The sequence below is a fragment of the Cnephaeus nilssonii genome (assembly GCF_951640355.1).
Source record: "Cnephaeus nilssonii genome assembly, chromosome: 22".
NCBI classification, from domain to species: Eukaryota; Metazoa; Chordata; class Mammalia; order Chiroptera; family Vespertilionidae; genus Cnephaeus; species Cnephaeus nilssonii.
Window position 1 is genome coordinate 9,683,015 of NC_137093.1, and position 25,197 is coordinate 9,708,211.

Below are 25,197 nucleotides of genomic sequence, written 5' to 3' on the forward strand. Positions count from 1 at the left end.
AATACACAGGAATAGCCCGAGCCCCTTGGAATGAGTGTAAGTCACGCTGACTGAAGCTTTGGCAAGAAAAGGGTACCCTGAAAATAATGTGATCCTATTATTCTTACTTTAATAAAACTAAAAGATTGCAGCTTGGGCTGAAAAAGGCAAAGGGATTAATTAAGATGTACAAATTCGCCCTAGCCAGTCTGGCTCAGTGGATAGAGCATCGGCCCACAGTCTGAAGGGTCTCGGGTTCGGTTCCGGCCAAGGGCACGTATCTTGGTTGCAGGCTTGATCCCCAGTCCTGATCAGATGGCGGGGTGTGGGCATGCAGGAGGCAACCAATCAATGTGTCTCTCTCACATCAATGTTTCCTTCTTTCTGTCTCTCCCTCTCCCTTCCATTTTCTCTAAAAAAATCAATGGAAAAATATCCTCAGGTAAGGATTAACAAACAAAAAAAAGATATACAAATTGGCAGGTGCAAAACAGTCACGGGGATGTCAAGTACAGCTTAGGGTATATAGTCAATAATATTGTAATAATGATATATGGTGTCAGGTGGATGCAAGACTTATCAGGGGATCACTTCACAAGTTATGTAAATGTCTAACCACGACACTGTATATCTGGAACTAATATAATATTGAATGTCAACTGTAATTGAAAATTGTTTTTGAAATTTTTAAAATCAGATTGCAGCTTGAGAAATAGGTACAAGCCAAACCCCCCATAATGTATTCACATAACACCTCTGGTGCAGAAGAGATGCAGAGACTGCAGTTACTAAGATGTCACTGACCTTTCAGAGGTAGGATCTGCACAGTTCAGAGGATATTTGAGCTCAATAACATCTCCATTCTTCTCTTTTAATTGCCCATGATGCTCCATGTAATACTGAACCAACTCAGCCAAAGTGGCGAACTTCTCTCCTCCGTACAGGTCATAGTAGTCACCAGTGTTCTGAATCTTGATGTGGGTGACAGCTCCATTTCTTCTAAAATAGTCCATCCGAAAGAGGGGGAAATAAATAAAACACTGCACAACAGATCTCATATTCATCATTGGATTTCATCTAAACTTTAAAACAAACCCAAAGAACTATCCCTGTCAGCAATGCAATGACTGAAATAACCACACAGTCCATCATTTCAACACAAAGGGCTCTGTTTATTGGTTTCTTCCCTTATACAGCTTCTAATTTGAAAGTCTGACCTATCCAGTTGCATATTTTAAGTGACTTTTTTTTCATCATTAATCGAGACACAGAAATAAAAGTTAAACTAATATACATCTACCATGTAACCCAGTAAATCCAATCCTAAGTATCTTGCCCAAAAGAAATGAAACTGTATGGCTACCAAATGACTTATATAAGAATATTTGCTGCAGCCTTATTTATAATAGACAAAAATGAAAACTCAAATATTTACCACCAAAACGGATAGACAAATAGCTGCATACTCATATAATGGAATACCACACAGCAATTTTAAAAACCCACCAATTCATGCAACACCACAGATAAATCTCAAAAACATTATGTTATTAAAGAAAGAAGCCAGATACAAAAGAATACATACTTTAATATATATTTTTTTAATATATTTTTATTGGTTTCAGAGAGGAAGGGAGAGGGAGAGAAACATCAATGATGAGAGAGAATCATTGATCAGCTGCCTCCTGCACGCCTCACACTGGGGACCAAGCCCACAACCTGGGCATGTGCCCTTGACCAGAATCGAACCCGAGACCCTTCAATCCATCGGCCAACACTCTATCCACTGAGCCAAACCAGCCAGGGCTAAAAATATATATATATTTTAAAAACTGTACACAGCCCTGACCGGTTTGGCTCAGTGGATAGAGCGTCAGCCTGCAGACTCAAGGGTCCCAGGTTCAATTCTCAAGGGCATGTACCTTGGTTGCAGGCACATCCCCAGTGGGGGGTGTGCAGGAGGCAGCTGATCTATGTTTCTCTCTCATCGATGTTTCTAATTCATCCCTCTCCCTTCCTCTCTGTAAAAAATTAGTAAAATATATTTTTTTTAAAAACTGTACACATAACAAAAAACTGAATGAAAAATGAAAGAAATGAATCTAACTTTGAAGGTCAACTACACAGAAAATTCATTCCTGTGACTTTGAACACTGTACTAATTGTACACCCTTAATGGGATATATTCCAAGAACAAAAAGACTCCAAAGAAACCATGAACTTTACTTAATGGGTTTGTAATCAGAAATGGTAGTGGTAGAGTCATTCTGAATCTATTTCAGTATCTAAGGATTGGGCAAATGAAGTCATATATTATGCTGTTGTGGAACAGGATTCTTACTTCAGAAGAGAAACACAAATATTGGCTGGGGAAAGGTGAGGAAGTTGGACTGAGTTAGACCTATCAGTATGAACATTTGCTTTTAAATATATAAATATTTATTTCCTAGCTCCATACACTGTAAGGGCCTAGAAGTAATGACACTCGGAGAGGATAAACACCAAAAGATGGAGTAAACAGATATATGTGCTTCCTGATGGGAAAAAAATGGGATCACTTCAAAAGCCTTTATTAAAATCATAAGGGAGCCCTGACCGGTTTGGCTCAGTGGATAGAGCATCAGCCTTCAGACTGAGGGTCCCAGGTTCGATTCCGGTCAGGGGCATGTACCTTGGTTGCGGGCACATCCCCAGTCGGGTGTGTGCAGGAGGCAGCTGATCGATGTTTCTCTCTCATTGATGTTTCTAACTCTCTATCCCTCTCTGTAAAAAAATCAATAAAATATATATTTTTTAAAAATCATAAGGGAAGTGGCAAGTATGGACTACATATGAGATAATATTGAGTCATGTTAACATTTCTCATGTAATAATAGTGTCATAGTTGCACAGAATGTCCTTGTTCCTAGGACATGCATACCTAAGTATTTAGTAGTAAAAAATTGATGTCCTGATATCTACAATTTATTTTCAAAAGGTTCAAGGGATAAAAAGTACATAATATACAATAACATACACTCATAAAGAGAAAGAATAACTATGGCAAAATGTTACTATGTAAAGGTGATGTGGGTGCTCATTGTTCTCATCTCTGAACTTTTCTATAAGTCTGAAATTTCTCAAAATAAAAAGTGGAGGGAAAAACCCCCACTAATTCTATAGTCTTCTGTCTGCTGCTTACTAACTATGAGATCAGCCTACTAACTTAACCTGTGCCTCAGCTTACTCACCTGTAAGATGAAGATAACAGTGGTACTTATTCATAAGTTGGTGGGAAAAGTAAATAAAATGATGTGTGTACAGTGTTTAGCTCAATAGTCTAGAATATGTCAAGTTCCCAATAATGTTTGCTATCATCATCATCATCATCGTTATCTTACCTAATAATAAATAAACATGTAAATTGACCATACCTCTGCTACGCCCACAGCCAATTTGAGTATGCAAATTAACCCAACAAATATGGCCGTTAATTTGCATACATACCTGGTTCCCGGGGACATCCTCGGCACCCAGGTTACTCCGAGCCGGCCATCGGAGGGGCAGGGGAGCCCCCTGCCCAAGCCTAAAGCCTGGGCGGCTCAAGCCGGTGATTGGAGGGGCAGGGGCCAAGCTGGCAATGGGAGGGGCAGGGGGCCCCCTGCCCAAGCCAGCAATGGGAAGGGGAGCAGGGGCCGAGCCAGCTATTGGAGGGAAGGGGAAAAAAATCAATGGAAACATATCCTCAGGTGAGGATAAAAAAAAAAAAGAAACGTCATATCATATGAAAGACACATCTTGAAAATGCTTAAAGAAAGTTGTCATTTTTTTATATAATTTTTTAAAAATATATTTTATTGATTTTTTACAGAGAGGAAGAGAGAGGGATAGAGAGCTAGAAACATCGATGAGAGAGAAACATCGATCAGCTGCCTCTTGCACAGCCCCTACTGGGGATGTGCCCACAACCAAGGTACATGCCCTTGACTGGAATCGAACCTGGGACCTTTCAGTCCGCAGGCCGACGCTCTATCCACTGAGCCAAACCGGTTTCGGCAAAGTTGTCATTTTTTTCATGGTGAAGGGAGGGGAGTCCATGTTGATGAAAATACCTTGGCGGCTGCGGTGACTGGCAGTGGCTGCAGCAGCGGGGTGATGGGGCTGGCGCTTTCCCCTGATCAGCCCAGTCGCCTCCCAGAGAGGGAGGCCAGACTGCAGCCTAAGCCTTCAGTAAGACATCCCCTGAGGGCTCCCAGTCTGTGAGAGGGGGCAGGCTGGGCTGAGGGACCCCTCCCCAGTGCACAAATTTCGTGCACCGGGCCTCTAGTTATGATATAATCTCTATCCAAACTCTTACAGGGTCAAATGTCACTTTAGGTTAGATGTTAGTGCTGGGACAAGCCCAGAGGACTGATGAAGGCTTCCACCCATTTCAAATCATAAAACGAAAGTAAAAGCCAATGACAGAGGCTCCTTAAAAATTAAACTACACTGAAAGGGACTTCCTGAGTCCCAAAGTGATCCTAAATGAATCCTCGAAAATACATCTTACTAACTTCTTTATTTAAAAATAATAATAATAAAATCAAATTCATAAAGCAGTTCAGTTCTAACTCCCGGAATGAGCTTGAGTAAAGAGAATTAGTATTTAAGAGAAAGTCAATTTCTATCAAATTCTTCTATACCTACTCAAAGACTCAGGTAACAGGATGTTGGCCATGCTGTTCAAAATTTTTTATACAGGCCCAGTTGGCATTGCTCAGTGGTTGAGCATCCACCTATGAACCAGGAGGTCACAGTTCGATTCCCAATCAGGCCATATGCCTGGGTTGTGGGCTCAATCCCTGGTGTGGAGTGTGCAGGAGGAAGCCAATCAATGATTCTCTCTCATCATTGATGTTTCTATCTCTCTCTCTTTCCCTCTCCCTTCCTCTCTGAAATAAATAAAAATATATTTTTATTCAAACTAAAAACAGCCCAATGTTCAACAACAGGGGACTGGGTAAACTATGATGTGTTCACAACCATTCAAAGATTATAGGGCCATTAAAATTAATAATTAGGTCTATAGGCACCAGCATAGAACTTAAAAAAGAATTTTAAGAAAGTTGCAGAATAATACGTATGTTATAAAGCCATGGATGTGAATTCTAAACACACACACACACACACACACACACACACACACACCAACGTGACCTTGTTCACACACAGTACAAATGCAGTACAAGTATAACAGCATGGCCAGGAAGGATATATGCCAACCTCTCGATGGTGGTTTCCTCTGGGGAGAGAGGAAGGGGAATGGGACTGGGCAGGGGAACGCACAGGACCACAACTTCCTCAGTGATATTTTATTTCTTGAAAAAGACAAATGGCCCTGGCCGGTTTGACTCAACGGATAGAGCGTTGGCCTGCGGACTGAAGGGTCCCAGGTTCGATTCTGGTCAAGGGCATGTACCTTGGTTGCAGGCACATTCCCAGTAGGGGGTGTGCAGGAGGCAGCTGATCGATGTTTCTAACTCTCTATCCCTCTCCCTTCTTCTCTGTAAAAAATCAATAAAATATATTTTAAAAAAGAAAGAAAAAGACAAATGAAACTCTTTAGAAATATTTTTCCCACCAAGAGATCAATGGAAGGGAAGGAAAAATGCAGGGATCCAGGTTCAGGATGAGTGGCTTCAAGGGTGGCTTAGGAACTGGTTATACTCTGCTCCAGCTCATCCTCGGTGGTCTCCGAGGATGCCCACCATCACCCCTTCCGCTGAATTCTCAAGCCCCTCACTCTCAGGAGGCATAGCTTGAGTCAGGTCTGATCGGTGAGCCAGGCCTCACCAAGGGCAGCAGGCAGGCCTTCACACTCTACACAAGGGCAGCAAGTGTCCACTCGTGGTTTCAACATTTCCTATCTGGAAACCACTGTCGGGAGTCTCTCCTTTTCTTCCCACTTACCTAACGGAAAGTGTGAAGTCTCCTGGGTTACTTTTACTGGGCCTTGCCAAAAAACTGCCATCAACTCCTCTTGTCAGCAGTAGGTTTTCGGCCTCCACGCCGGTGATATTTGGGTGAAACCATCTTGAGAGAGAAAGAGAGAGCAATGAACAACAGGATTCTGTCAGCACTACGTTCCACACCATCACAGCTGAAATGCCTATGAGTAGAGTGGCTAATAAAAATACAAATCAAACCTTCCCTGCCCCTTCCCCCTCTTCTCCTTGGTCACTGCCTCTCCTCGCTGTCCCCTTGGTAGGGCCTGGGATCCTGCTAGCCTAGTAGGCGGGGGCGGGGACATGAGTATTAAGCCAGTCTCTTGGTGGGTCAAGCCCAAAGCGACAGTCCACCTGGTCAGGAGACTGAACACATGGAGTGGAAGTGAACAAGTAAGTACTGAGTCACACCAGCCAGGGACTACCATCCAGGCAAGAATCATCAATGGATGTTAACACTAATGGTGAACATTTCAGGGGAGACAGAATATTTACTGCAATCCCCACAAAATGCTTACTAATTACATGTGAATTGACAAGAAAAATATACTAAAGAACTTCACAGTAGAGAATTTGAAGATACTATCTTAATCAACTGGTAAAAGTTAACATGATCAGTTATGACATCATGTGCCTCCTGACAACACACACAGAGAAGAACCGTGTCTTTTCTGTGATATTCCTGCTAAAAACGCATTATCTAATCTAATTATGAGGAACACAGACAAACCCTAAATGAGTGACAGTCCACTAACTGACATGTATTCTTCAAAAATGTGAAAAACGAGTCAAAGAACTATCCAGATTGCAGGCCAATAACAACACTCAAGTAATACAAGGCAGGGTTCTTTCTGGACTTTATCAGGGAACAGAGGGAAGGGAGACAAAGGAAAAAGAAGGGTGCCATTGTTGTTTGTTTTGTCTTTTGCTATAAAGGATATTACAGAAACAATTTGAAAGGGGGATAGGAATTCGATGATAGTACTGTTTAATGCAAATTTCCCTGATTTTGATGGTGTGATTATGTGTGCAAGTGTGCTTGTTTTTAGGAAATACTCAGAGGAATTTTGGAGAAATAGGCATCAAGTTTGCAACTTACTCTCAAATAGTTCAGATGGTATTCACTTCAAAAAGTTCCTCTCTAGTTTCCAGCAAGATTTCCTTCATGGGCTCCAAGAGGGACAAGATTTGTGGTAAGAAGAGTCATTTCTAAAGTCCAATTATCCTGGACCTTTACAGGCTAATTCAATGCTCCCAGGAACATAAATCAATATTAAAGGTAGAGTCCTGATACTGACAGTCAAGTGAACTTTTAAGAGACTGCTCAACAAATTATCGGCCCAATCACAGTGTTTTACAACAGAGAAGGAGACAGCGCAGGGTGAACATCTGCCATAAACCATGCATTAAGGACATGGAGCGTCCTACAGCCACAGGACTTGGGCAGATCACACAGACTCAGGTGCACATCTGAGTGCTACCACTTACTAGCTCTGTGACCTCGGCAAGTTCTTTACACCTCAGATTCCTCATCTGCAAAATGGAAATGATAGTTCTTAGGTTCTTTTTTAAAAATTTATATGTTTTTATTGATTTGAGAGAGAGAGGGGAAGGGAGAAGGAGAGAGAGTGAAATATCTATGTGAGAGAGAAACGTGGATCAGCTGCCTCCTACACACCCCTTACCAGGGATCGAGCCTGCAACCCAGGCATGTGCCCTGACTGGGAATCTAACCAGCATACCTTTTGATGCACAGAATGATGTGCAACCAACTGAGCCACACCGGCCAGGGTAAAAGGAAAATAATCGTTATCTCCCCTCTATGGAAGGTGAAGTGTTGCTGCTCTCTCCCAACAGCTTACTCCATTATTAGTCTTCCCTGGATACTGCAGGCTCAGAGGTTGCTTCATTTTTAATCACTGGTCATCCAGCCTGGGCCACAGGATCTATCTGCTGATCTGGTCCCTTACTGTCACCACTGTCATCTCTTCCTTCTTTTTCAAAATAGGTTCTGCCCTGACCAGGTGCTCAGTGATTAGAGCAATCAGCCTGTGGATGGAGGGGTCTCAGGTTTGATTCCTGGTCAAGGGCACGTACTTCAGTTGCAGGTTCCCCAGCCCCCGTCAGTGCACATGCGGAAGGCAACCAATCGATGTGTCTCACATCAATGTTTCTCTCCCTCTCCCTCCTTCCTCCCTTCCACTCTCTAGAAATCAATGGGAAAAATATCCTCGGGTGAGGATTAAAAAAAAAAGGTTCTAAAAGCATTTCTCATGTTTGTCCTCTACCTCACCACTGTGATGGCAGCCTCAAGTGCGATACTTATGGCCTCCTTCAAGATCTTTTTATTTAGTTATCCTGACTTTCATTCCCGTTTCATCTTTCCTTATCTCAGCCAGCTATTCTGGGATTCTCTAATTTTTCCTAGAGTCTGTGTCCTTTCAGATCTTGTGGAGAATAAAAAAACAAACTTTCTAAAATCGCTTTAATTCATTTATTATAATAGCACAAATAGGTATGAAATCCAAAGAAAAAGCCCATGCTTCTCTTAGACTCCCAGGTGCACTCTTCAGAAGTATCTACAGTTAGCAGTTTCTCAATCTTTAAGAAACGTCTCATGCTTAAACATATAAAAACTTATCTATGTGTGCATGTGTGCAAACACACTGCTGCCTCCAAGCCCGCCTGTGTGAAACACACACACACAGAATCCTCCTGATCTTCTTCACCTCCTGCAACTTGCAGATCTTTCTATAACAGTACATTCTTTTTTTAATTGATTTGAGGGAGTAAGGGAGAGGGAGAGAGAGAAACACAATGATGAGAATCATTGATCAGCTGCCTTCTGCATGCCTCCTACTGGGGATCGAGCCCACAACCCAGGCATGTGCCCTGGCTGGGAATCGAACTGTGACCTCCTGGTTCATAGGTCCATATTCAACCACTGAGCCACATCAACCTGGCAGTACATTCTTTTTAATAGCTACACAATATTTCATTGTATGAATACACCATCCATAATTTAATTCCTATTCCAGGATACTCATATTATTGTTAGGTTTTTATTATCCTATATAATAGAGGTAATATGCAAATTAACCCTCACACCCTCACAAGATGGCTGCCTATGACCAGGCCGGCAGGGAGGTTAGTGAGGGATGACCAAATGACTGAACAGCAGGCTGTGAGGGGCGACCAGGCCAGCATAGGGGGGCAGTTGGGGGCGACCAGGCCGGTGGGGGGAGCAGTTAGGAGTGACCAGGCTGGCAGAGGGGGGCAGTTGGGGGCAACCAGGCCGGCAGGGGGAGCAGTTGGGGGCAATGAGACTGGCAGGGGGGGGCAGTGAGGGGTGACCAGGCCAGCAGGGGGGTAGGGCAGTTAGGGGCAACCAGGTAGGCAGGTAAGCGATTAGGAGCCAGCAGTCCAGGATTGTGAGAGGGATGTCTGACTGTCAGTTTAGGCCCGATCCCCGGGATCGGGCCTAAACCAGCAGTTGGACATCGCCCAAGGGGTACCAGATTTGGAAAGGGTGCAGGCTGGGCTGAGGGGACCCCTCCCCTCCGTGCAAGAATTTCGTGCGCCGGGCCTCTAGTTACAAATAACACAGCAGGCCCTAGCTGGTTTGGCTCAGTGGATAGAGTGTCAGCCTGAAAGGTCCCAGGTTTGATTCCAGTCAAGGGCATGTACCTTGTTGCAAGCTCAAACCCCGGCCTGGCCCTGGTTGGGATATGTGCTGGAAGCAACTAATCAATGTGTCTCTCCCTCTCCCTTCTACTTTCTCTAAAAAGCAATAGAAAAATATCCTCAGGTGAGGATTAACCAAATAACACAGGAGAACCCATCCTTTACAAGCATCTGTACACACTTTTATAAGTATATTTATAAATTAAATTTTTAGAAATAAAAATTGCTTTGTCAAGACTTTTTCTTTTTACTTTGACAAATTTGCCAAACTGCACACAAAGGAGACACCAGTTTCAACTTCCACAAATTGACTGTGAAAGTCCCTGTGTTCTCTCACTTTTACCAATACCACATACATTATCAAACGTTTTCATCTTTGTCCATTCTGCTTCACGGAAAACTGTACCATTCTAGTTTGCATTTCTGTGAGAGACTAAGCACTTTTTCATGTTTTCTGCCCACTTCCCCCCTCCCCCTTTTTCTGTGAGCTGCCAGTTTTCATTGCTCATTTTCTATTGGATTTTTTTTTCTTACTGATTTAAAGGAGTGCTTCGTATAACAGAAAATGATTCTTTATTACAAGCGTGGCAAATATCTGTCTTAGGGTTATCCCCTTTCACTATCTGTGGTATCTTTCTCCCCACAGAAATCTACCTGGCCATGATTACACTTATCAGATGTTTCTTTTACAGCTTCTGGGTTTCTGGCTAAACTTAGAAAAAAAACTTAATATGTAGCACTGCTGTGAGATGGAAATAAATTATACACATAAAATGCTTGGCACAGAAGCAGCCAGTAAAATTTCACCTTGGGAACTAGAAATTTCGTTTTCAGTCAGAAAAAAAATACAATTAAATCACAGATGTTAGCGGGTCCCACCAGGTCTGGCCCCTACTTGACTCTCCGGCTCTGGTGACCCCCCTGTTTTCCTTAAATGTGCCACACGGGGCCTCTACACTTCCTTTTCTCCACATTCAGATCCCCACCCCTATCCCACCTTCTCCACGTGCCACAAGCTCCCCCTCAGTGATACCAACACGGGTCCCAATCACACATTTCTACAGTGTCCAGGTCACAGGCTGGACGGGCAGCTCCCGAGGGCAGAGAAACTGTCTACATCTCCCCCACGTGGAGCCCCTGGTAAGGAGTCAACACTCTGTTCCTTAATAAATACCTGTGGCTGGAAGGGAAGGAAAAGGGTAGCCCTGGGTGAGCCCCGTCCGGGCCTCTCCCACATCTACACAGTTCCCCATCTGACCTAGGTCATGTCACAGGATGGCTCCTGCACGGTCAGGAGGAGGCACAGATGGCAGCAGGCAAAGGTTCTCTTCTCAATTAAAATATCAAAATTTGCCCAGCAGGTGTGGCTGTTTCACTTCCCAGTCAGGCCACATACCCAGCTTAATCCCTGGTGGATCTTTTAGGAGTCAGCTAAAAGATATTAATGTTTCTCTCTCATTGATGTTTCTACCTCTCTCCCTCTCCCTTCCTCTCTCTAAAATAAACAAAAACTATTTCAAAAGAACAGCCATTTTCTCTGATTTTATATATATATATATATGTAAATTTGGTGATTCCAAATGCATGGGGAGGCTTTGGGACAAGTTTTTGGCTTTTGCACAAATGCCTTAGACATTCACTTTGGAAATTATTATTAAAATTACTGTAGTTAGGCCCTAGCCGGTTTTGCTCAGTGGATAGAGCGTTGGCCTGCAGACTGAAGGGTCCCAGGTTCGATTCTGGCCAAGGGCATATGCCTGGGTTGTGGGCTTGATCCCCCCCCAGGGGGTGTGCAGAAGGCAGCCAATCAATGATTCTTTCTCGTCATTGATGTTTCTATCTCTCTACCTCTCTCCATCTCTCTCCCTCTGAAATAAAAAAAATTTAAAAATTTAAAAAATAAAATTACTGTAGTTAGGCCCTGGCCAGGTAGTTGAGTTGGTTAGAGCATTGTTCTATTACGCCAAGTTTGCAGGTTGATCCCTGGTCAGGGACATAGAAGAATCAACCAATGAATGTATAAATAAGTGGAACAACAAATCAAAATCAATCTCTCTCTCTCTCTCTCTCTCTCTCTCCTTTCTCTCTAAAATCAATTAAATTCTTTTTAAATTACTGTGTTGGGCTCTAGGTGATTTGGCTCAGATGATAGAGCTTTGGCCTGCGGACTGAAGGGTCCCAGGATCGATTCCAGTCAAGGGCATGTACCTGGATTGCAGGCTCAATCCCCGGCCCTGGGTGTCTCTCTGTCTCTCCCCCTCCCTTCCACTCTCTCTAGAAATCAATGGAAAAATATCCTCAGATGAGGATTAAAAAAAATTACTATAGTTGGTAGCATACACATAGGAGGAAATATGGTCCTCAGCACCACCACTCAGGTAAGAACTAACTGAATGCTAGAAACAACAAGTGCTGAAGGTGAAACTACCACCACACCCATCAGGCAGACTGGCAACAGGAGATAAGGCAGGTGGTGGTCTCTTCACCCCTTGATTAAATAAACTATATTATTTATTTTACAACTTATAATTTTACCTAACATGTTATTAGGAGTGAACAGAGGTGAGTGATGTTTACAGGGGAAACTTAGTAACCAGCACTTAGCACAAAGGATGGACAGGGTAAAGGCTTAATAAACATTAGTTATCACTGCTGTTATCACTGTTATTTTTGGTGGACGATATGGCAGGACAGATTCTTCTCCTGCATAATTATGTCAGTTTCACAGAGGCCATTTTGACATAGGTACCACTTACGTTATGCTGCCTTTTCATAAACTTAACTTCACAGCTTCAGGGACTGTCCCTACGTTATTTCAAAGGGCACAAAATTAAAAACTAAAATTTCTATTCTATAACCCATCTACTTGAACTTTGATATATATTGTAAACTCTCCTTCCCTAGGTCTTTTTTTCAAAAAGCATTTGTAATGATCAAAAACTCTTTCCCAATTATATGTTTAATACTTGTGTCCAATCACTGACAATTTTGTGATTCACAGTAGGCTTGTCACTTAATAAGTAGCTAGCTGTGAGAGTTCATTCAATCCCTGAGATTGCAGTGAGGGCAGAGAACAGTGGGATTAACAGAATTAATATTATATTATAGGGCTGGCCTCAAGGATTATAATCACTTGTAATATTGGGTACTAAGACCACACATCTCTAAGCCCCAACCTCATCCCCCACCTAGTTGGTTAGAGCAATGCAAACAATAGAGCTTAGTCTACCAAAAAAAAAAAAAAAAGTTACATAAATGTACCTATATTATCTGAAAGGAGGGGAAAAGGCAAATCAGGATGACTCCATTTGAGTTTATCAACAAGGTGATTAATACAGTGTGTCCAGACAGGATGAGAAGAAACATAAATTTCCAGTCCTCCCCGTGTATACAGTAGGCACTATATGAGTAACTATTGAACGAATAAATCTGTGGGGCGTGAAGAAAAACCAGGTAGGCTAAAACACTGAAAGGTGGGGGGTGGAGAAAAGGCATATAGAGAAGGGATGGGAAGCACATCCTCCTCTCACTGGGTCTTAACATCTACAAACCTGCCCGCCCCGGACAATTCCTTCTAACTAGCCATACTCTGAGCACTGTCTGTTATTAGTAAGGCTCTCAGGTCATAACATGGCCCAAGTGGGTAGCAGCTGGCTCACAGAAAGAGATAAAAACACACCCCACCACCACCATTTGTGAAAAAGAGCCTCAAACCAATGTCTAAACGAAATGTCTAAAACGCATGAGCCCTGTGCTGAGTGGGCTTGAAGAAACAAGAGATGAATTCCTGCCTGTGCAAGTTTAAAAAACCCAAACTTTTCGTCGGGAAATCACACCAGAAATCAAATGCTCTCATTAGTGAATGCAGATCCTGCAAAGGCTTAGCTCTCTGAGGCTAGGGACTTTATTTACGTCAAGCATGTCTTTTAAAAAATGCTGATGAACCGAAAAGAAAATACAATGCTGAATATTTTATCTACATACCCCTTCCCCCCAGTGATGTGGGGAAATAGTCAAGCAGGCCAATAATTTCAGGAACTTATTCTCAAGGCTACTATGCCTGGAAGGGAGTTTAAACTAGAGATCCAAAGTCTAATTTCAGTTTCTTGTCTAAATATAAAGTGATAGTGGGTGTATCTTTCTTACTCACAGCTCCAGAAAAAAATCATTATCTTTGTCCTTGGGGAGAAAGTTTAAAGTTCAGCACTTTCTGCAGATTGTAAGAATTTTCCTCTTTTATAATTAAGATTTAATATTCTATAGGGAAAGGATAAGCCATGAAGATGGGGCAGTCCATAGGGACAAGCATTCTAAGGAACACAGGCTAGGGGAAAAAGTTAAGGCAGCTTTTTCATGGGAGCCGACAGCTATGTCTTTATGAATCATTACCTTCTCATGGAGTTTCATTGGTCAGCATCTCTGCTCTGCTGACAAGGCAATAAAAGGAAGCTGCCTCCAAAAGTCTTCCGGCGAATGGCACCTACCCTACCTAGTTCAAGGTCTCTCTGCCGCTTGTCTGTGCTCCAAGTCCACTCCTGCCTCCTATAATCCTTCCTTCACATCAGCCAGAGGGGTGTTTCTAAATAAGTCAGTTCATGCTGCTTCCCTGATCACATCCTCCTATGATTTTGCATTGCTCTTAAAAAAAAAGATGGTTTTTTTTATTGATTTCTAGAGAGTGAGGAAGGGAGAGGGAGAGAGAGAGAAACATCTTTGTGAGAGAGAAATATGGATCGGTTGCCTCCTGTCAACCCACAACCTGGGTATATGCCCTGACCGGGAATCAAACGGGCAACCTTCTGGTGCATGGGACAATGCTCAACCAACTGAGCCACACTGGCCAGGGCTGCACTGCTCTTAAAACACAATCCCCACTCCTCTCTGAGGACCTTAAAATGCCCTGTGTGCTCCAGCCCCCACCTATGTCCCCAGTCTCATAGCTCCTGCATGTGCTCCCTTCTGTTCTTCAAGCACCCCCACGAACTTCCCCACCTCAGCACTTTTGCACATGCCTGTTTCCTAAAACCTGGAACACCCAATGCCTAGCACAGTGCCGGGAACTTAGTAATCCCACAATAAATAGTTCTTGAATGAATGGACCCATGTTTCATTAGAGTGGGTCGGTGGGATAAAGGCTTGAATCTAGCCCTAACCATGTATAGAGTGTCGGCCTGCGGACTGAAAGGTCCCAGGTTCGATTCCGGTCAAGGGCATGTACCTTGGTTGCAGGCACATCCCCACTGGGAGGTGTGCAGGAAGCAGCTGATAGATGTTTCTCTCTCATAGATGTTTCTAGCTCTCTGTCCCTCTCCCTTCCTCTCTATAAAAAATCAATAAAATATATTTTTTAAAAAGAAGACTTGAATCTATAGTCCATTATCTTTCAAATAAATGTGTGTGCATATATGCATGTGTGTATAGACAGACATATACAATGTGTATGTCTGTGTGTATCAGATACAAGTATATGTGTATTCTAAACAGTATGTTCTATATTGACAAATTTCTATTTCAGTTTGATGCTACCTTCATCAAACGCATTTGAGGTTGGCATATGAAGTCTGTCTCCCTCTATGCACTCAATGGTCTCTGCAAACATGAGTTGTATCTTTCATATTTCATTGTTGCCAGGGCCCACAGTACATACGGGTTTGCTAAATGCACACAACCCTCCAAAACTCAGTAATGAACTGGGCTGCATTTTAGGATGTCTGAATCCATTCAGGAGTCTCAAGTCCTTGGTTGCCGCCTACAGCTAGGACAGAACCTGCCAGACTTCAGTATTCGCCTTGGTGTCTTCCCTGTCATTGAGCCGGCCAGACTCCTGGTCACCTTATGAGTGAGCGGTGTCCACAAGCTCCTGTCTTCAGCAGCCCTACTCAGCTCCTATAGACTCATGCCTACGGCTTCTTTTACGGAGTTAACCCATCTTATATTTGGTCTTCCTCCTTTCCTGCTGCCTTCTGTTTTTCCCAGCATTACTGTCTTTTCCAAAGAACCCTGCCTTCTCATTATGTGACCGGAGTAGGGCAGCTTCAGTTTTGTCATTTTTGCCTCCAGCAAGGTTTCAGGCTTAATTTGCTCTAGGACCCACTTGTTCCTCTCCCTGGCTGTCCTGAGTCCCTAGGGCTCTCCTCCAACACCATCTTTCAAATGAATCAACTTCTTTCCTATCAGCCTTTCCTTTCCTTATGTGTCTTTCCCTTTCTTAGAAAGGTCAGCACTGAATGGCAAGGGCCCTCGGTGTTTCCCAAAGGGGAGAGGAATCAGCAGTGTCCTCTATTGTCCTGTAGGGTAACAGATTCCCTACAGGCGTTGGCTCTGCTTTCCCAGGATCCTGTGGGACTCACCAACAGTCTCCACGTTGACCACGTGCAGGGAGGGTAAGTAATCTTAGCAGCGGCCCCTGCACTTGAGCAGCTCTGGCCAAAAACCTGGGCTTACCTCAGGACGTGACATTAATACAGACATCCAGTTTCAACTGGAAAGACACAGAACTGTTATTTTTTCAGCAAGGCACGTTTATTTACTCCCACGGGAGAGAAACAAACATGGCCACCAGGGAGAGCCTGGGACAAAATGTACTTGACCTACAACAGATACACCAAAAGCCAAGTCTCAGAACGAGCTGTTTTCTGCTCCTCGCAGCTCAAGTCATCAGACATGAATTTTCAGAGGAACAAAAGCAAATGTAAAGGATGCTGAAGGAAGATGGAAAACGCGGCCAGTTTTGTCAGCGGAACAAGGCAGAGTAGGGCAGACAGGCAATCTCAAAATCTGAATTCAGTACTACAATCGCTAAATTATTTGGGAAAATGTCATTTGCTTTCTCAGTGCCTTCCTTTCCGTGCCTGTGATATTGAGAGTTACCAGCACACTGAATATACTGACATTTAATACTGAATGCTACACAAAATCTAAACCCTATACATGAATCAAAAATAATTATTTTAATAATTAAGCAAAACAAAATTCAGAATACTACCTGTCATTCAGGAGTCAGCTCATATGATCATCTCTTCAAAAAGACGTCTCCTAAACCCCTAATCAAAACCAACCACATTCTCCCCATTTCTGGCTTATTTTTTCCCCTCCCAGCAGTTATTACTACCTGAAATTATCTTATTTATTCATGTGTTTGTCTACTCTCTTTCTCAGCCACAGAAATAGCAATCTTTGCCCATCTTACTGCTTTATCCTGCCTGGTTGAATAACTACTTGTTGAATGAATTAATACTGACGTTAAAAATACTTTGAAAAAGAAGAATGAAGTTGGAAGACTAACACTATCTGATTTCAAGACTTGTTATAAAGCGACAATATTCAGGCCCAATGGGCGTGGCTGAATGGTTGAGCATCCACTTGTAAACCAGAAGGTCACAGTTCAATTCCAGGGTCGGGGCACATGCCTGGGTTGCAGGCTCGATCCCCAGTATGGGGCATGCAGGAGGTAGCCAATCACTGATTCTCTTTCATCACCGATGTTTCTGTCTCTCCCTCTCCCTTCATCTCTGAAATCAACAAAAATATAAAGTAAATAAATAAACAGACAATAATCAAGACCATGTGGTATTAGCATAAGGAGAGACAAACAGACCAATATAACAGAATAGAGTCCAGAAATAGACCCACATATAAATGGACAACTGATTTTCAACAAAGGTACAAGTTCAATAAAGACGGACAGTCTGCCGAAACCGGTTTGGCTCAGTGGATAAAGCATCGGCCTGCAGACTCAAGGGTCCCAGGTTCGATTCCAGTCAAGGGCATGTACCTTGGTTGCGGGCACATCCCCAGTGGGGGGTGTGCAGGAGGCAGCTGATCGATGTTTCTCTCTCATCGATGTTTCTAACTCTCTATCCCTCTCTCTTCCTCTCTGTAAAAAATCAATAAAATATATTTAAAAAAAAAAAGACAGACAGTCTTTTCAACAAATAGTGCTGGAATAACTATCCATATGCCAAAAAGAGAACATGTATGCACACCTCATACCATATACAAAAATTAACTCAAAGAGGATCAGAACCCTAAAACTATAACACTTGTAAAAAAACATTTGAATCTTGAGTTAAGCAAAGATTTCTTAGAAATGACACCAAAAGCATTATCCATTAAAAAAAAAATACACAAACTTCATCCAAATTAAAAACCTCTATTCTTCAAAAGACACTGTTTTTAAAAAATGAAAAGACAAGACACAGACTAAGAGAAAAATATTTGTAATTCTGATAAAAGACTTGTATCCAGAATAAAGAACTCTCAAATCTCAATACTAAGAAAACAAACAATTAAATAAAAAAGAGTGAAAATATTTGACCAACTAAACATGTCACCAAAGAAAATATACAGACAGTAAATAAACACATGAAAAGATGATCGGGCCCTAGCCGGTTTGGCTCGGTGGATAGAGCGTTGGCCTGCGGACTGAAGGGTCCCAGGTTTGATTCTGGTCAAGGGCATGTACCTTGGTTGCGGGCACATCCCCAGTGGGGGGTGTGCAGGAGGCAGCTGATTGATGCTTCTCTCTCATCGATGTTTCTAGCTCTCTATCCCTCTCCCTTCCTCTCTGTAAAAAATCAATAAAATATATATTTTTTTAAAAATAAGAAAAGATGATCGGCATGATCACCGAGAAAAAAAGAAATTAAAACTACAATGAGAGCCCGGCTGGTGAGGCTCAGTGGTTGACGGTGGACTCATGAACCAAGAGGTTATCAGTTCCATTCCCAGTCAGGGTACATGCCTGGGTTGCGGGCTAGGTCCCCAATAGGGAGTGTGCAGAAGGCAGCCAATTGTTGTTTCTCTCTCATCGATGTTTCTCTCTATTCTTCTCTCTCTCAAAATCAATAAAACAAACAAAAAACTATAATGAGATACCATGACACACCCACTAAAATGGCTCAAATTTAAAAAGTGATCATACCAAGTGCTGACGAGTATGTGGAAGAACTGTAACTCCTATATACTGCTGGTGGGGATGTAAATACTATAACCACTTTGAAAGACAATTAGGCTCTTTCTGGAAAAGTTAAATATACACCTACTATATGATCCAGCCATACCCCTGATCGGTGTTTACCAGAGAAATGAACGCATATGTCCATATAAACTCTTGTACGATCAGAGCAGCTTTGTTTGTGATAGTCAAACTCGGGGAAATAACCCAAATGTCCATCAACAGGCGGATGCACAAACAATTGGTGGTACATCCATACAATGGAACATTACTACGCAACAAAATTAAGTAATGAACTATTTGACACATACTACAACACAGATAAATCTCATCATAATTATGCCAAGCATAAAAAGCCAGATATAAAATTCCATTAATATAAAATTCTAGGAAATGCAAACTAATGTATAGGGGCACAAAGCAGAACCGGGGTCGCCTGACGAGGAAGAGATTATAAAGGACATGAGGAACCATCTCACACAGTGGTGGATGTGTCCATTATCTTGGTTGTGGTGGTGGTTTCACAAGTGTATACATATGTCAAAACTTATCAAACTACATTATACTGCATGTCACTTATACCTCAATAAAGCTGGTTAAAAATAATAAAACAGACCTACAGTCTGAAAAATAATAATTCCCAATTATGTGTGTTGTTCAGAACCCACCTTTTTAGGTGGCATACATTTATTTATTTATTTATATATATATATATATATATATATATATATATATATATATATTTTATTGATTTCAGAGAGGAAGGCAGAGGGAGAGAGAGAAACATCAATGATGAGAGAGAATCATTGATAGGCAGCCTCCTGGTGCCCCTTACTGGGGATTGAACCCGCAATCCGGGCATGTGCCCTTGACCGCAATAGAACCCGGGACCCTTCAGTCTGCAGGCCGACGCTCTATCCACTGAGCAAAACCGGCTAGGGCGACATTTCTTTTTTATAATAGGGAGAGCTGGAAGAGCGGAGGAATTACTCCATTTCAAACTGTCATCTTTATCACTTGCTATACCCACACTTCCCTGCTTCTAGACTAACAAGCTGGACAATGTAGGATCTATTACTAGTCTGCCCCTTCCCCACCCCCAGGCCCCAGGCTTTTGTCTCCTAAAGAAGCAGATCTTTACTTGTCTAGAAGAGCAGACACAAGGAACAAAAGGCTCAATGACTATTTGACAGATTAAAGAATAGACAACTGCTTTATTTAAAAGCTCCCTAAAGGATTACAACATTTGAGGCTATACACTGTTCTGTTGAAATGCAGTTATATACTACCCAGATCTGTAAGCACTTGCCAACAGACCTGTCCAAGTCACTTCCTAAGTTTCCAGTTTTCGTTCCAGGTCCACCAATAAATAACGTGCAGGTGTACTTTGAGAAGACATTCCTAATATTTTGAAAAGTCTCTCATTCAAATAACCCCAAAAGCTTGACACAGTTTTTCAAATGTCTATGACATTGACCATACCGGGACAAATAAGACTAAACAATGAGTCTTATAGGAGAAATGTATATAAAAGAGAAGCTATACAAAATAGCAAGATCGCCATCTGAAAACAAGAGGTCACACACTACTGTTTTAACAACAAAATTAAGGCTTAAAAACGATTAGCAACATTATAAAATAGCAAGAGCAACATGGTGATTAAACAGTGGGGATTCTGGCTCCACCACTTATAGGCTGAGTGACCTTAGGCAAGTTGCCTAACTCCTGAAACTCAGTTTACTCATCTTTAAAAAGGGGATAATAGCTTGGCTGGCACAGCTCCGTGGTTGAGCTTCGACCGCTGAACCAGGAGGTCACAGGTTCGATTCCAGTCAGGGCACATGCCTGGGTTGCAGGCTCCATCCCCAGTCGGGTGTGTGCAGGAGGCTGCCGATCAATGATTCTCTCTCATCACTGATGTTTCTATCTCTCTCTCCCTCTCCAGTGCTCTCTGAAATCAATAAAAATATATTTTAAAAGGGGGGGGGGCGGGGGGTAATAGTACCCAGCTCGTAGGGTTATAGTGAAGATTAGATGTGTCTGGCTTTACAGTAACAGCTTAACAAATGTTAGCTATTAGTATTACCCTGAACTTTCAAAGGATCTCACTAATGCACAAATCCTCCTTGTGACTCTAAGGTTCAGATCCTGTCATTTATTAGCGTGTTACGTCGGAGCCTCGGTTTCCACATCCGCAAAACGGCGGGTGATTGATGCCACCCGACTTTCAAGGCTGTGATGAAGGATTCAACAGCTAGAGATACAGCTCCCTTCCCTCCCATCTCTCAAAAGCGAAGGTCGCTGAGAAAGGAAATACTTCTAATAGCTGCAGCTACAGTCAGTTTTTCCATGTCTGGCACGTGAGGGGAGGGAGGGGGTGATGCAAAGGCGCCTCTAGAGGGGTCAGAGGTCCTGAGCGGAGCCCCCAAACGCGCGCGGGAGGCAGTGACCGCCAGCAGCTCCGCCGTCGGGGGCCCGGCCCCGCGCAGCGCCCGCCGCTTCCCTCCGGCTCCCGGGCCCAGGAGCCTCCCGGGCGAGCGGGGTTATTTCGGAATCACCATGAGGCAATTCTCATGAGGCAATGGGTCAGGAATGCGGCGCCGGGCCGGGCCGCTGGCGTCCGCGGGTCCCCCGGCGGCTCTACCTGCCCCCGTCCAGACCGGCATCCCCAAGGCTGCGGGAGCCGGAACTCGGGGAGGCAGGAAATGAATGGGGACCGAGAGGTGGGGGCGCGGTGGGGCCGGGCCCGGCCCGAGGGGGCGAGGAGGTTGGAAGGAAAGCATCTTCCCCGGCCCCCCGCCCCGACCCCGGACGAGCGACCGCAGCCCAACCCGGGGCGCCCCCTCCCGGGAGGGGCTGACGGAACGCGGCGGGGGACGGGCCGAGGCCGCGCCGGGCCCCTGGGGCTCCTCACCTCCGCGATGTCATGTTCCTCCCGCCCTCCGGCTCCGCGACCGGCGCGCTCCTGGCTCAGGCGCCGCTGGGCCCGGTCACCATCGGGATGGCCCGAGGGAGGCCCGCTCGGGACCGGACGAGGGGAGGCAGAGCCAGCCGGCCGCACGCAGACCCCCCTCCAGGCCTGGGGATCCCGGACACTGTGCAGCCGCCCCCCAGCCCGGCTCGCTCCGCCTCCTCCCCCGCCCGTCGCCGCGGGCGCCCTCCTGACGTCGCCGCGCCGCGCGCCGCCACTTCCTGCTTCCCGGCGGCCGGACCGGGCCGTCCAGGCGGTGCGGTGGCTCCGTGGGGCCGCGCCTCTCAGTTCCCCCAGCACCCTCATGTTCTCCTTTATTATTTTTTAATGTATTTTTGTTTATTTCAGAGAGAGGAAGGGAGAGATAGAAATATCCACGAGGAGAGAGCATCCATCGGCTGCCTCCTACACGCCCCACTCTGGGGATCGAGCCTGCAACCCGGGGCACGTGCCCTGACCGGGAATCCAACCGCGACCTCCCGGTTCGGTTCGTGGGTGACGCTCCGCCGCTGAGCCTGGCCGCCGGGCTCACGGCCTCCCGCAGCCTTTGGCCGCGGGGCAGTGCTGGGCGCGCAGAGTGGGACGCACTCCCACGACCCCACCGCTTCCGGTCCCACCGCTCCGTTCCCATCCCTGAGCTGTCTGCCAAGTCGAACATTCGTTCATTTCATCCCCCAAATCGCAGCTCTCACTCAAGGAGCTGGGTAACCTGGGGGAAGCTGCTTAAATTTCTCGGAGCCCCCGTTGTCTTCATGCCTTCACGTCTGTAAAATGAAGCTGGTGATTGTCTTTTCTTCCTAGGATTAGTGTGAGGGTTACATATGTAACATGTTTCTGATAGATCCTCCCTTACCCCAACTGATGGACGGAGTATGACGTAAACTCCACCTGCAGCCGGACCTTCCTGAACATCTTATATGGACTGTACATCGACCCACCAATCAGCACCTGCCATATACCCTAAGCCCCCAATTCCTAAATCCCTAGGCCCCTAACCATGTACCTTACATGAAACCACCAATCAGCGTGTGCTGAGTGCCCTAAGCCCCGTCCCCTCTTTCCCTCCCCTCAAAAGGCGCTCTCACCCCCGGCCACTCTGTTTCATCTTCCAGTTTCGAACTAGGCCTGGCCCATTTGGTAAGTCCTTGTTCAATTTATTAAGATAATTAAACACCTGTTGAGTATTTTCTATCTGCCAGGCGCCCGTTTTAGACTAGGGGGATACAACAGTGAAGTGAAAAGGCAAAAATCCCTGGGTTCTCCTGGGAGGAGCTACAGTAATCAAGAAAAATACTCAAGGTAATACTATCAGCCTCCTTTCTGGTCTTTCCCTGAAAATAGCATTTGAGTGAAGCTCAGATGCAGAAGCCATCAGAGGGAATAAGTCAGGGGACTAGCATTTCAAGCACAGGGGAGAGGCAAGTGCAAAGGCTCTAAGGCCCTGACGGACTCTTGTATTTTAAGGACAATAAAGAAGTGTCTGGCTTGGGGGAGAGGGTGGTGGTGAAGGATGAGTAGTAGCAGATGAGGTAAGAAAGATGGAGATGGAGATGATAGAGGTCCCATAGGCTATTATCAACAAGACAAGTAATAACAAGTGTTGGAGAGGTTGTGGAGAAAAAGGAACCCTCTTTCACGGCTGGTGGGAATATAAACTGATACAGCCTCTGTGGAAGAGAGTATGGAGGTTCCTCAAAAATTTAAAAATAGAGTTACCACATGCCCCGGCAAACCCTCTTCTGGGTATCGACCCTCAAAATTTGAAAACATTTATTTGCAAGGATATCTGTGCACCTATGTTCCTTGCAGCATTATTCACAGTGGCCAAGACATGAAAACAACCCAAGTGGAGATGTAGTACATACACTGAGTGGCCAGATTATTTTGATCTCTGAACGCATAAATAATCTAGCCTCTCTCTCTCTCTCTCTCTCTCTCTCTCTATATATATATATATATATATATATATATATATATATATATATATTAGAGGCCCGGTGCATGCATTCATGCATGGGTGGGGTCCAGCCAGCCTGGCCAGGGGGAGAGGACATGGGCGGTTGGCCAGCCTGCCTGCTGGTCAAACTCCTGGTCGAGGGGACAATTTGCATAATAGCCTTTTATTATATAGGATATACACTGAGTGGCCAGGTTATTATGCGTTCAGAGATCACAATAATCTGGCCACTCAGTGTATATACAATGGAATACTACTCAGCCATAAGAAAAGATGAAATACTGCCACTTGCAACAACATGAATGTCATGCTAAGCAAAATAAGTCAGACAGAAAAAGTTAAGAACCATGTGATTTCACTCAAATGTGGGATATAAAACTCAGAGCAACAAACAAACAAAAACTCATAGACACAGATAACAGTATGGTGGTGACCAGAGTAAGGAGGGTAGCAAAGAGTAAAGGAGGTCAAATATATAGTGATAGAAGGTGATTTGACTTTGGGTGGTGGGCACACAATGCAATATACAGATAATGTATCATAGAAATGGGCACTTCAAACCTACGTAATCTTATTAATGTCACCCCAAATAAATTTAATTTAAAAAAATAAACAGTGAACTGGAGAGCCATTAAAAAATTTTAGCAGAAGAGGAATATAATCTCTATGTTTTTTAAGTATTACTCTAGGTATACTGTGAGGAATCAGATCAGGAGGGCAAGACCAGTAACAGAGAAACCAGTTCAGAATACTAGAATACTAGAGTATTCCTGGCTGGAGAGGATGATGGTTCAGACTAGAGGAAGAAGGTGGAGCTGTTATCTATGCCTATGACATATTAAAAGCCACAAAAGTAGTAAGTAAATTCAACCCACATTAGGTAGCTCCAAAATCCTTGCTTTTTTCCTCTCAATACTCCCCTTCTCACTCCTTTATAAAGAACTGTCACGCTGTGCTTCATCAGCATTGATGAAAGAGTAAGCTCCTTACAAAAATTGTCTTTCACCCTGGCCGGTGTGGCTCAGTTGGTTGGGCATCATCCTGGGCTCCAAAAGGTTGCCAGTTTGATTCCCAGTCAGGGCACATACCCAGGTTGCAGGCTTGATCCCCAGTAGGGGACATATAGGAGGCAACTGCTCTCACATCGATGTTTCTCTCTCTTCTCTCCCTTTCTCTTACTCTAAAAACAAAAAACAAACAAAACAAAAAAACAATTAAAGAAATCTTTAGAAAAATTGTCTTTGTCATGGCTGGGTAGCTCAGTTGGTTAGAGGATTGTCCCCATACACCAAAGTTGTGGGTTCGATCCCTGGTCAGGACACATACAAGAAGATGCAACCAATGAATACATAAATCAGTAAAACAGTAAATCCATGTTTCCCCATCTCTCCTTTCCACTGTCTCTCTCTTCCTAAAATCAAGTACATACATTTTTTAAAATTTGTCTTTTAGCCGAAACCGGTTTGGCTCAGTGGATAGAGTGTCAGCCTGTGGACTGAAAGGTCCCGGGTACGATTCCGGTCAAGGGCATGTACCTTGGTTGCGGGCACATCCCCAGTAGGGGGTGTGCAGGAGGCAGCTGATTGATGTTTCTCTCTCATCTATGTGTCTAACTCTATCTCTCTCCCTTCCTCTCTGTAAGAAATCAATAAAAAATATATTAAAAAAATTTTTTGTCTTTTAT

General features: G+C 44.0%; 1 protein-coding gene across 1 annotated transcript in view; it reads right to left on the reverse strand.

Moving 5' to 3' along the window:
* The window catches only part of PTPN11 (protein tyrosine phosphatase non-receptor type 11), a 57,382-nt gene extending 35,679 nt beyond the window's left edge, over positions 1-21,703 (reverse strand). Inside the window, exons 1-3 of the mRNA XM_079762976.1 lie at positions 21,500-21,703; positions 5,911-6,033; positions 784-978 (exon numbers count right to left, since the gene is read on the reverse strand). Of these exons, the coding sequence (XP_079619102.1) occupies positions 784-978; positions 5,911-6,033; positions 21,500-21,513 (332 nt within the window). The 5' untranslated portion in view covers positions 21,514-21,703. The remainder of the gene's footprint in view (positions 1-783; positions 979-5,910; positions 6,034-21,499) is intronic.
* Between the last annotated feature and the right edge of the window lie 3,494 nt (positions 21,704-25,197).